At 40.2% G+C, this 13,517-nt stretch overlaps 1 protein-coding gene across 4 annotated transcripts in view; it reads right to left on the bottom strand.

Moving 5' to 3' along the window:
• The window catches only part of RFX4 (regulatory factor X4), a 119,621-nt gene that overhangs the window by 58,406 nt on the left and 47,698 nt on the right, over positions 1-13,517 (bottom strand). For 3 of the 4 annotated variants that reach the window (XM_007670037.3, XM_007670038.4, XM_029079513.2), the window contains 2 exons: positions 9,307-9,430; positions 86-147 (listed from right to left, as the gene is read on the bottom strand). In XM_007670037.3, the coding sequence (XP_007668227.1) occupies positions 86-147; positions 9,307-9,430 (186 nt within the window). The remainder of the gene's footprint in view (positions 1-85; positions 148-9,306; positions 9,431-13,517) is intronic. The other variant, XM_029079514.1, reaches the window with a different exon arrangement.

Below are 13,517 nucleotides of genomic sequence, written 5' to 3'. Positions count from 1 at the left end.
GTTTGGCCTAAGCAGAAGTCAGTAGAAAAACAATGTCTTGTTCTTAATAACATATCTAAAATACAAAAATAGTTGCATTGCTTACTTTGACTGTCCTCTGGTCCCGAGTCTTCTTGTTGTTAGTTGGGGAAACTGTTGTCTTATTATCTGCAAGTCAATACAGTAATATTATCAATTTCAAAATGGACACTCTATTTTAATGGCTTTCAGTAAAATATCAAAGGGAAAATAAAACAAAGCAACTTTCCATAGCACTATCTCTAACAAAATTCACCGATGCATACTGAGGTGAAATCACCTATTGCTCGCAGAAGGCCATAGGGATTACTGCATGGAAATAGTTCCAAGAGGTAGCTATAGAAGCTTATACTCAGAAGTAGGAGATCACCTTTCTGCTAACTAGGAACAAACTGAGAAAGTATTTATTTAAAATAATTTTATTGCTGTACTTTGGGGACCTTCCTCTAGTTGTCTGTCTCTTTCTCTGCCTGTTTCTTTAAATCTGTCTGAAGGTCATTCACAGGATTGGCAGGAGGGCTATGTATCTCTCTCCTTGCTGAATCCTATTCTTGTGTATATTTTGCTGCAGCCCAGAGGGCTTGTAGATTATTAACTTGTGCAGTCCTAACCTCGGTGTAGATCAAAAGTTTCCTATTTTATACCCCACTTGTCTCCCTTCCACAGCAGTAAGGAAAGCAAAGGGAAGAAGCAAGGTAAAAGCAAAGGGGAATCACAGATTCTAGATTAGTAGGATCACAATAAAGATTACTGACTTTTAAAGCACCTTTATGTACCCTCTCCTCAAAACTCACAAGTAGTAGAATCAGTACTCTTGCTACTTTGAACCATTACTCTCCCTTGGCATAAAGGCAGATATTTTTGAGTTTCTCCAAGTGCCTATCCACTAAGTATACTGCTCTTTGACAGGGAGTCTTTAATGTCACATTGGAAAGCTAAATTCTCAGAATATTCTTGATCCTTTTTAGGCTTCCCATGAGTAACAGCTCCTTCAACATCTTGAGAACACTTCTTTACGTGGCTTATGTGGAGATGATATTGTGTGTGCATGTGGTTGTATCTGTGTGTACATCTGAGTACATGTATAGGGATTTGTCTTTCAGTGATCTAAATGATGTCCCTGTGGAAATTACTCCTCTAAAACAATCCGAACAGTGAGAGGATGAAGCATTGGAAATAACAAACAAATCTTAGGTCTTCAGGATTTAGGACTTAATTTGGCAGGTTCTCCCAATTCTCCTTGGGAAAATGCAGTAGTTTATCAAAGTTACTTTACTATTAAGACACATTCCCCGTGCTTTGGTGGGCAAATGGTCATAAAATCTGAACCAGATAACTAAAGAACTTATAATGGCAGTATAGGATTTAGGTATTTAAAGACAGAATTGTCTATGAACTTTTACAGAAACCAAACTCAAAGCAGTCTTCAGTATTTCCCAAGGTCTGACCAGATTCTTTCAGAAGGATATTTGTGTGAGCTTTGCCCACTGAGCTTTGCCCTCCCCAGGTGGTTCGGGGAGACCCTCTTTGGGTTGGTTTGGAGTAATCCCTCTTCCCCTAATATTCGGAAGTCAAATTGATGCCACTCTAAAGGATGGAGTGCTCATTTCAATTGAAAAAAAATAAAGAAGAATAGGAAGTTAGTTAAATGTGGGAGAACACAAAACATCCACGTTAAATTTTAATCAATTGGGGGTTAAGGCTCTTTCACTTTCAGCAAACGAATGAACTGTGCCACCGAAAGCAACTCCTTCGCCGAGCACTGACAAAAAGCCGGGCAGGGTAGATTCAGCCCTTTTTTTTTTTTTTAAGTGTTTCTTATGGACCTGCAAATTACAAATTATTTTCCGCCTTTCATCGGGTAATCAACTTGTCCTCGATTTTGAAAGCCCATCCCAGTTTGGTTTACATCTAAAATGTGGTGTGTAGGTTCACACTCACTAGGCTGTTCAGCTTTTCATTTCTAGAGCAAAACTCAGCAAACAGTAAAACACTTTTGTGGAGCTGTGAAAGTTCAGCCTAGCTGTTTGATAAATGAGCAGACAGGCAGGCAGTCCCTCTTTCTTTTTTTGTATGGATTCAATGAAGCCTGCCTAAAGAACACCACATGCTGTTCCAGCTACTGATCTAACATTCCGCAACATCTCGGCCTTCCAAATTCCCTTTAATTACACGTTAATCCCACCCCTCTCTCTTTCAGCCTCTGCAGACAGGGCTAGGGGCTCCACAGGGCTGTGGGAAAAAAAGCAGTGCTCAAGTTCTTCCCTCTCAAGTTGGTTTATTTTTTTTTTTACTCCTGTTGTTGTTGCCATTTATACAACACCATTCCACTCTTGATGGCTATTATACCAGTTTAAAGAAAATTTATATCCAACAATTGCTGAGCCCACTTTATTTTAAACATCAATCATTTTCAAATAGTATCAAAGGCCAAGTAATGCTGAGGGAATCCCTTATGCTGTGGGAGTGCTGAGAGACTTTTGGAGTGTTTTTTAATCATCTGTTTCTATAACAGAGGAAAGATAATCAGGAGAAAAGGAACAAAAATTATTCCAGTCAGCCTCAGTATCCTATCTAAAAATGTTAGAAATATTTTGTACTTTCAGAATAAAATATGTGCATTCCCTTTGCTATTAGTTTGAGCCATTTATTTCTAAAGGGAAAAAAAAGGCTTTAAATGGGGGGATATAAAGCATTCAAACAAAACCTGACCCCCAGGAATTGGTATTTCCAACTCGAAAATGGGTATCGCATGTACCTCAATGGAAGAACTCCATTGCAGTCCTGTCAGGAATCTGATCATGGATCTCCTTAGTAATGCACTTTGATACTCATTCACTAAAAAAACAGTAGAGGACATTCTTATACTCTATTTCCCTTATCCATAATCTATTTTAATGTCTGTCTTCCTTTGCAGACTGCAAGCTCCTTGTGGGTAGGGATTGTATCTAGCAACTCTAAGTATAGCACTTAGTGCACGGCTCTGTACAAAGTAAGCACTCAATAAATACCACTGATTGATTGATTGTACCTCTGATAGTTTTGGCAGCGATCAGTTGGAAAATTTCAGCACAGCATTTTTAGAAAAATAAAGCCCTTGATAAGCCCTGAAAATTATTCCTGTTTATCCACTATATAGCCTTAACAATGATGAATGGGAAAAGAGGACACCCCCCCCAAATTGTAAGATGATGGCCTTGTAGTGCAGGCACAATTAATCTATTAGTATATTAGGATATTTAGTTTTATTTGTCAGGACAGTGGTAACTGAGCTCTCCTGAAGCCTGTGCTACATTGCATTGAATTTCTCTCTAAGGTGGATTTCACTAAAAGCAGAGTTCCTGCAATATGGACCAGTTCTCAGTGGGATAACAAAGAGTGGATTTGTGTGAGGTTAATCACTGAGTTAATCTTAGGAAAAGTGAGCTATATCCAACAATGACATCAGCTCAGTTTTTAAAGTGAGTCCATATTTATAATTTCTGGGCTTTTAGGAGCCCCAATGTCAATCCAAATCATTAATTGGGTAAATCATACTTTACCCAATTATGGAAGCATACCCCTTGAAGTCACAGGGGGAGGGCAGCTTCCTCTGCACCTGGTCCCCAAATCTGTGATTGAAGTAGCCTTGGGTTTGCTTCAGTTGTAATAATAATAATAACAATTATGGTATTTGTTAAGCACTAAACTAGGTGCCAGGCACTGAACTAAGTGTTGGGGTAGATACAAGATAATTGGGATGGGCAAAGACCCTGTCCCACGTGGGGCTCAAAGTCTCAATCCCCATTTTACAGATGAGGTAACTGAGGCCCAGAGAAGTGAAGTCACTCACCCAAGGTCACACAGCAGACAAGTGGCAGAGCCGGGATTAGAATGCATGACCTTCTGACTCCCAGGCCCGTGCTCTATCCACTATGCCAAGCTGCTTCTCTGGGCTGGGATGGAAAATTTAGGAAGTTACATGGAAGGAGGGATTTGCTTTAATGCAGGCTTGCCCGTGGCACCACCAAACAGTCACTCAACCTAGATGCCGAATGAGAATCTGATTTATCAGGGTATGAAATCCCAAAGATATACAACTTGGCCAAGATACCTTTCTGTTTTTTGGATAGCACAGGCTGAGCAAGGGAAAGCTCAATGATTCCCAACATAAGGTCGAAATGGGACCATTTGTATTCTTGTCCAGTTCAGTAAATCACCAGTACCCAGAGTTTTTGCTTTATACAAGTGCAGGAGCCCAGCGACTCTGCTCTTCCTTTGAACTTAAACTCGTTGTGAGGTGCATTAAGTGTGGCAGAACACTGGGATCTTATTTAGGACATCTAGTGGCTTGAAACTGCTTAATGTGCCCCTGAAAGGCTTACCTTTCATCCAAAGAATAGCTTTCTAAGCCATTGATCAGATTCAAAGATTCAATATTTAGAGCCAGTCCAGCAGAACTGCACCGCCCACTCTTACCCAACATTTACATGATTTGAGAGACTGGTGTGATATCTACAGGAAGCATGTAAAAGTCCTGACACCATACACCGGGATTCTCCTTCCGAAGAGGACTGTTGGCAGCATTTTCTTCGATGTAGGTTCAAAGAGAGAAATGGGAAAAGCTTCAGGCAGATGGCTTGCCTTAAGTGGACAGAACACTGTAATGGGTGTCAAGAGATCTGGAGCCCAGCTCTGCCGCTGGCCTACTGTTTGACCTTGGGCAAGTCACAGCCTCTCTGAGTGAGTGTCCTCCACTAGTGCTTAGTACATAGCAAGTGTTTAATAAATACTATTATTAGAAATGAACAATCTGTAAGCTCATTGTGGGCAAGAAAGGGTGTCTGCCAACCATGTTGTACTGCACTCTCCCATGTGCTTAGTGCTATGCTGTGCAGATAGTAAGCCCTCAATAAATGCCATTGATTGACTAGAATGACATTCATTTCTGTTTTCTCCAGTCTTCTATGCCTGGCTAGAGGTGGTACTCAGTATGTGGAGTCAGAAATCTTGTAAGAATTCCTGCCCAATAGAAAGTGGGAAACTGACTTATGGAAGGGGTGGGGGGAGGGAGTTAATGGGGAATGAGTGGGGGGGAGTGGATGGGGAATGGGAATCTAAAGCCAGATTGTTTTAAGCTAAAACTGTAAATGTGGCCCTAAGGTACACGGCACAACCATTTCACTTCATATCCACCTCTGGCCTCCAAGCCTGACCTAGTGAAAAAAACAAATTCAGGCTTTTCCATACAATACAACCTTGTCCGCCCCAATCCTGTTGCTACTCTGGGTAGCCTCAAAGCAGTTCCTAGAACCTACATGGACCAATGGTTAGATGCGGAAGCACAGCTAGTCTAACGGTCCCCTAGGCATCAGCTTAGTTGTCTTAGACTGCAAGCCCCGTGCAGGACAGGGACTGTGTCCAAACTAATTGACCTGTATCTACCAAGCATTTTGACAGTGTTTGACCTGTAAGTGCTTAACAAACGCCATAAAATGACAAACTATCATGCATATTCTCAGCCCAATCCGAAGGTTTGCCCGGGAAACCATAGACCTACTGCCTTGATTAGGGGCCAGCCCCTCTATTACCAAACTGAATGCTGGATTGAACTGGGACCAAATGTCTTAGTTACGCTGAGAAGCAACATAGTTTATGAAAAGAGCACAGAGTGAGAGTGAGGAGCCTTGGGCTCTAATCTTGGCTGCAATACTTGCTTGCTATTGTGACCTCGGGAAGGTTATTCAACTTCCCTGTGCCTCCATTTCCTCTTTTGTAAAATGTGAATTAAATACCTGTTCTCTTTCCCCCTTAGGTTGCGAGCCCCATGTGGGACAGGGACTATCTCTGATCCGATTGCACTATATCTTCCCCGGTGTTTGCCACAAAATAAGCACTTAAATACTGCAGTTGTTACTAACTCCCTTTCAAAGGATGAAAAATGAGGCTGGAACCTTCATAACTGTCAAACTGGGATACTCTTCATCTGGACTAGATAGAATATTAGATTGGAGGGCTAAACTGTAAGGTGATCAGTTTCTTTTCATCCATACTGGAAGAATTGTCTTTGCAATTTTAGAAACTGTAGTGCCCAAATTAACCATCAGAGTAAGAGGGATCATAATCCTTCTTGGAGCATCTAAGAGCAGACTGGACAGAGCAGAATCCCTAGCTGTTTCCTGTAAAACATGTGGGTATTAAATAATGCCCAAACAGGTAACAGAGAACCACCGATCAGTATATCTCTGCTCTTCAGTTACTGATATTTAAGGAAATGGAATAAGCAAGGCAGTTTTTATTTTACTAAAAAAGCCCTCAGGATGCTTTTAGAGTAGAGCTGAACACTACTAAGAAAAATTAGAATTGTAGCTTCTGCTTCAACAGGCACATACTGGCATGGAAAGTCAAATCGCCAGGCAGAGCCCTATATGAAAAGAAAGTCAGGGCTCTGACCCAAACACACCTGTAAAATGTAGATTTTTTTTTTTCAAATAAGTAAATGCCTTTCCCCCAAATTGCCTTTTACAAAATTGGTTGGCTGAAGTTACATCATCTTTAGCGAAAACTGACACACTTCCTGGAGTGATCACTTATATTTGAAATCTTATATACAGTAAAGTGATTACACCACAGCCAAGAATAGGTAGATCCAAGGGACTATAAGGCAAAAAAAAAAAGCCTACCACCATTCTGTTTTTTCGAAAAGAAACACAGGAAAAATGTTTGACATTGTAAAAATGTTAAAAGTTCATAGATGAATCATAAATTCATGAAGATCTACTCAAAGGAAGACTGTCCATAATTATACTGGAAGGTTTCACAGAACAACTAGCCTCTTTCTCTAGAGGAGATGACAGCTGCAAGCATCTTGATAAGTCCCAGTAAGGGCAAATGTGTCTGGGATTTGAATTCATAAAGTTAAATGGGGAATCCCTCAATCAGCTTCTTCAGTGTTCTTCTATTGGGAAAAATTCTTTTGCACACAGCTCTTTGCAATTGTACTTTTAAAATCACTAGTGTATTTCCTCTCTGTTGTGCTAGAATAATTGGGTTTGTTAGAACTCCGGGAGGTTAGGCTTTGTGCAGCAAGCAGGGTGGGGGAACTCAACAATAAGTCAGTCAGTCGACTAGTATTTACTGAGGCACTGAGATGTTTTTTAACAAGTTGACTTGTCCCAGTTTTCTACATCAGCATAGGGAGGAGTGATCTCTGAGAAAATGCTAAGAATACACTAGATTTCTAGACAAGGCTGGTTGTAATTTTGCAAATGACCAGAGTTTTATAGTGGCCCAAGCCTCTGGCACTGTCATATGAATGAGCGATAATAAATAAATAAATAAATAAATAAATAAATAAATAAATAAATAAATAAATAAATAAATAAATAAAGGGCCACAGAGAATTTAATGTGTAAAAAGGCAATAACTGTATTCTTTGTGGCCCCTGTCCCCAAGGATAGGGAGAAGAGATGAAATTCAGATCAGTAAAATTAACTACTTGTTATCAACTCTGGAAAGAAGATAGGTATGGGGAGGGGCCTACAACTACAATCCTGGTTAAAGGAGAGATTTGGAATTGATTGCAGTTCTCCATGCTATTCCTGTCCCATTACCACAGGAAATTGAGGCTGATTGTACTCATTTGTAAGACACTTTCAAAATGGAAACCACATAAAGGTTCTATTTCACCAGATTCTTTAGATGAATAGCAAGTGTGATTGATTCCACTGGAAACTATACTGTAAACTCTTCTCTAGACTGTAAACTCATTGTGGGCAGGGGCCATGTCTATCGACTCTCCTGTATCGTACTCTCCCATGCACTTAGTTCATGGCTCTGCACACAGTAAGCGCTCAGTACCATCGACTGATTGACTGAAACCATCTAAGTGAAATTTCTTAATTTTGAAATTAAAAATGAAGACTTTTTTCTTTACCGTTAGCTTTACTTGGCTGTGAGAATAGGAAGTGAAAAATACTTTTACTTTCTTGAGTGTTTTCTCATTAGAAGGAACAAGGTACCATATTCATTGTATCTCTCTATCCCCATTTGGATAGCGATCATTATATGGGACGGGAATCATGTCTGATCTGATTGTATTGTACAGACTCTGTGATTTAACTCAGCGCTTGGAACATAAGAGCTTAATAAATACCATAACTGATTAACAATGATCCCTAATTGGCCTGGATTCCATTTCATACTTAATTTGTCATTTGTTTTCAATGAATATGAGATTTTTACCCATCACTCAATCTATGGTATTAATTGAGTGCTTACTGTGTGCAGAGCTCTGTACTGAGTGCTTGGGAAAATACAATAGGATTGGAAGACAAGATCCTTGCCCTCAAAGCACCTACAGTTTAAGGAGGAAGACATTAAAATAAATTGCCGTTAGGGGAAATGGCAGAGTATACGGGTAGCTCGCTGTGGGCTGGGAACATGTCCGCTAATTCTATTGTGCTGTTCTCTCCAAAGGGCTTAGTACAGCATTCTGCCCATAAAAGTGCTCAGTCCATATGATTAATTGATTGATAAGAACATAAGTGCTGTGGGGCAGAGGGGACCCAAGCGCACATATATGACATAGTCAGGAGAACAAATAGGGTGGGGAACTGAGGGATTAGTCAGGGCCCCGTACAGGAGGTACGATTTTAGTAGGGCTTTGAAGATGGGGAAAATGGTTTTCTGTCAAATATGAAGGGGGAGGGAATACCAGGCCAGAGGCATAAGGGTAAGAGGACAGCAGCAAGACAGATGAGATCAAGGTACAGAGTGTTAGAAGAGCAAAGTGGGTGGGCTGGAGCTGGGTTGTTAATAGGAGATCAGTGAAGCTAGGGAAGAAAGGAAGAGCTGTTTGAATGCCTTAAAGCCAATGATAAGGAGTTTAATGTGGAGATGGATGGGCAGCTACTGGAGCTTTTTGAGAAGTTGAGAGATGTGGATCGAATAAATCAATATTTAATTCCTTAAAGGCCACTTCTTACATCTCCTGAACCAGTGACTTTGAATGAATATTTCTCTTGAAGAAAAAACTCAAGGCACTGAGTTTCACACTATCGGTTCCGACCTTGACAAACTCAGTGCCAAGGACAAAAACGGTGTCACTGAAACAAAGGCTTCCAAACTACTCACTTACTAAAGAGATCATTTCACCTCTCATGCCACTAATCTACTGGTTTCCTTTAATATGGTTAGAGCTCATTCTAAAGAAGAACAATCTGTGAGCCCCAACATTGGTTTCCCAAGGAGGAATCTCCTGAGATTCAAAATTCACTTAAGGAAACAGGTTACTGACTGGGAACTCACCTTTCCAAAACTGGCAGCATTAACGGGCTGGGTGTCATTTTTCTCACAGAAGTCCAAGTAATGCATGTACAGGGCACTTCGAGGAATGCAGACTCCTTCTGCAATCTCATAGTTCTCCTCCAGCCTTTAGAAATAAATGCCAAACAAAAACTACAGGTATAATTGCCATTTCATGTCAGATATATAAGCCCTGCCCTTTCCCTCTCCCCTGTCCCAGAGCTCATTTCCTTTGATATTGTAACATCAAATGAAAAAGCAAATGTAACTACACAGAAAAGCTGAAGGACACCACATAACCCTGCCCAAAAAAGAGTGCCAGAGGTCATCAAGTATATTCCCCTGCCTCTGCTCCTAAACCATTCCGGACAGATGCATATTCCTTTATTCTAAGATTCCACCAATTCCTTCAGAAAACCATTCTTCAGAGTAATTGAATGTAACTACAAAAAACAGGAGTTTTACATAAACCCATAACCTCCTGAAATCTTTAGAAATTGTCTTTTCTGCCCATTAAGTAAAACTTTAGGCAAACATAAAAAGCCATGCTTGAATTTAAGGGTGTGAGTGTATCATTCCAGTTTAACTAACCTTATATACACAAGAACAGTTTTGGGAAGGTTGAACATCTTTCAGATGCCGCATGTGTATTAATCCCTCTCATCTTTGATAAAAATTTCCAAAATAATTGGCAAGTAAAAAAAAAAAAATCACACACAATTCAAAAATATCTACCTATTTTCTTAACTAGGTTCTATCCACCCTCTTAAAAAGAGTATTGAGCTCACTCGTGTTCACTGAAGATCATATTTTTGGTCATCAAAGGGTTTTGTCTCTATTTGTTGGGATTGGTTTTTTCCTTTTTGCTGGGTTAATCTGCTTTCAAGCTAACACGTCACAAATCCAATATGTAAAGATTCCACAAAGTAAATTTTAAATGACCCAAGCAGCCATAAACTTTCTAGATCAGCTGAAGGAAAAGTTAAGGGAATTTACAGTTGCAGAATACATACTAATTATGCTGTTACCTGAAAAAACCAGAAACCTTGACTAGCTAAAATTTATAGAGATGTCTTGTCTCTCTTAAATGGACCATTCCTACATTTGTTGCCTGGATGGTATATGGTGGCAAACAATTTTAATAAGGTATATGAAAGTAATTGCTTTCTAAGGGTATCATCTATTCTTTGTTAGTTCCACAAGAATAGCAAGGCACCTTATCCCAAATTCATAGACCTTTAACAAAACCTCTTTTCACAACCCAGAGAGTCCGTTTGTGTATTATAGTTGCTAATTGGAATGTCAGCTTCCCTGACCAAGACAGGACAGAAAGAAAAGCAGTTAATTATTTCTCTTCATATCTGATGATTTTTTCTCTCTTTCTCCTCTCTTTCAGAGGGAGTCATTAGTCTGACACTGTGAACAATGCTCCATTATACCTGAACTTTTTTAATGATCAAGAGACCCATCTTGTTCAGCTTCTTCCATTTTCCTTTCTAACAACTTCATCATATTTTTTTAATTCAACCTCATCCTTTTAAAACAGATAATGAACTCAATCTGCTCTCTACCGAAAATCATTACCAGCAGTATATTTTTTTAAAAAATGTTTTCTAACAAAGCTACAGAGTATACCATCCTATAGTTGCCTCGAGAAAGCTCTAAGGCATTAGTGTGCTAAGCAAAGCTCAAGCGTTAACTCTTCTTATTTTGAACCTGAGTTTTTCTAAAGAGACATGTAAGCATCAAGATTAAAGATTTCATTCTTCATGAAGTTCAAGTCTTAATCCAAATCCTGGTCAAAAAAGAACACTTTTGAACCCAAAGGAAAGAGATCAGTAAAAGTTACTGAATGTGAATAGTTATTAAGGATCATCAGAAGCTTTAAAACTGCAGAACACTGGAAAAAGCCCATTCTTGAGGCAGCTGAGGAATCACTCCTGCAAGACACCAATTTTCCCTACATTTCTCCTTTTCTTTTCTCGGTCCTAATACGTCTCTGCTTGAGTTTTTTGAGCAAACTTCACAAATGGCCAGTGGAAAATCAAGTCGATTCTGGCACATGAAGATATCCCAAAGGTAATAATAAAGGAGGAGAAACTTAGAAGTGGGAGGCAGCATTGTCCAGGACTGGCAAAGCATCTAGTGGTCTGGAACGATTGCTTAACTACAATAAGAATCATCAGAGGACTACATCATCCAAGGATCAACCCAGTCAGCAGCAACACAATGTTGGAATCCTTCACCTCCCTTTGGGCCAAAGTGAAATCTGGAAAAAGATGCAGAAAATAGGCAGTAAGCCATGCAGAGGCCCAGTTTAGTATCTCCCCGTATCGTGCCACAGATTTTGCTCTGCTGGTTCAGTTAGGCTGATTCTGGAAAGGCGTCAAAGCCTTAATGAAGTACTAGTTGTACTGTCTTTTGCAATCTGTGTGGGATGAATAAACATAGGAAAACAACTTTCAAGTTGACAACCTCTGGATGAACCCTTGTTCCACCGCCAGTCTGCCCGACCTATTTTATGCTTCCTGCCCTCAATGGGACCAGATTAATTTGGTGCCGAGGAGCAACAGCTTTAGGCCTTGCAACTCCGAGAAATCTGGAAAGTTGTTCGCTTGCAAGATGTTGGCCATGTCAGGACTAGGGTTCCTGGAAATTCCCTTACTTCCATCTTGCCACTTTAAGGAGTGACTCAGAGCTATGCTGTGAAAAACCTGGTCAACAGATAACAGAAATAAAATAACTTTCACTTTTCAAACCTTCTCTTCCCCCACCTTCTCAAATCAGGATTTCCAATCCAGCCTTGCTCCTGGCCCGTAGCACTTTTAGTCTGGGCCTCACTCTCACCCTCTTTTTTTTTTTTTAAGTCAATCACCATCCACTTTCTTTTTCTTCGGGAGATTGAAGCAGATTCTAAAACCAATTGATTCCCTTTCTTGATGCTATTGGTTTGTCACATCTTTTAAAAAGAATGAAGGCAAACTGATTGTGACAACTGAAGGTAGCAGGCTCTATCTAATCTCCAGAAGTCAAAAGACTTTTAGACCTTGCCCAGATTTTCTGGGGTGAGCAGATAAATATTTGATTGTGTCACATAGATATAATCCAGGACTCATTTATTCATGAAAAATCTAGCATCAGTGTGCCCCTTTTCAGTAATGATGCCAAAATCAATTTTTCTTTGGGGGAAGTCATGCTATATGAAAATAGAAAAGATCAAATCTGTTCATGTCATATTCTGAAAATCAAATCAAACCATGGAAAAACTCTTTGAAAATGTAAAACACTACCTGATCTTCCTTTCCCTCCTTTTGGGGTGCAACACTGATCAGTCTAGCAACAGCCAAAATGCAACTGACTTCAGTGTGGCATTACACCACGAATACAGCGGAACACTGAAATGGAACGAAGGGGCAGATGCCCTGGCAAAGAAGAAGTCTGGATGATCTAACAAGCCTGTTTCCATTCCTGAATTCTATGATTCTATGGCACGCGCTCCTGAATGGGTTTTATTGTGTGGAGAAAATTCCAGCCGTGCTCCTCATCCCAAGAGGATAGGGATTTACTAACCTTTATGACTGAGGAAGCTCATGACTATTTGGCAGAATTCATCTTACAATATTTGCCCATGTTCTGCTGGGAGCTGCATCCCAACCCGGTGATCCAATTATTTTAGGCTTCTTGGCCAACGTGTTGTTTGTTCCTTGGGGGCGAGAGACTGGAAAGGGAGGGAAGGAGGAAGGGAGGAAGGAGGAGGAAAAACGAATAACTCCCACCCCGATTCCAGGAGCAAACCAAAGGTACTGATGACCCTGGAAAGGCTCAAGGATGTCAGGCTGGTGGATCAAAGTCTCAGTTTGGGAATAGGAATCCTTTATTATTTTATTTGTTACACTGCAAGATTTTTGTCTGGAGTGCAGTACCACTGGGACTCACAGAAGTAAGACTTGGATTTCAAAAATCTACACCAGCAAGGAGAATATTGGAAATTTAACATGTATTTTCAAAAGTGATAGTTGCTTTCCAATAAGGCAGCTAGCCGGTCGATTTCCTTTCCTTAAATAAACCACCCCCACTGCCTTAAATAAGATATAGGGTTGAGGGAAGTATGCACGAGGGATAAGGGTGACATCTTCAAAACTGAACCAGAAAATAATGACTTAGTCCAATTCTTCTTTCTGGACCAAAAAGCAGAGGCTCATCTCCTGAAATTC

Source organism: Ornithorhynchus anatinus, chromosome 14 (assembly GCF_004115215.2).
Source record: "Ornithorhynchus anatinus isolate Pmale09 chromosome 14, mOrnAna1.pri.v4, whole genome shotgun sequence".
Taxonomy (NCBI): domain Eukaryota; kingdom Metazoa; phylum Chordata; class Mammalia; order Monotremata; family Ornithorhynchidae; genus Ornithorhynchus; species Ornithorhynchus anatinus.
The sequence above is the reverse complement of the archived record's forward strand: the minus strand, read 5'-3'. Positions and strand labels throughout refer to the sequence as shown.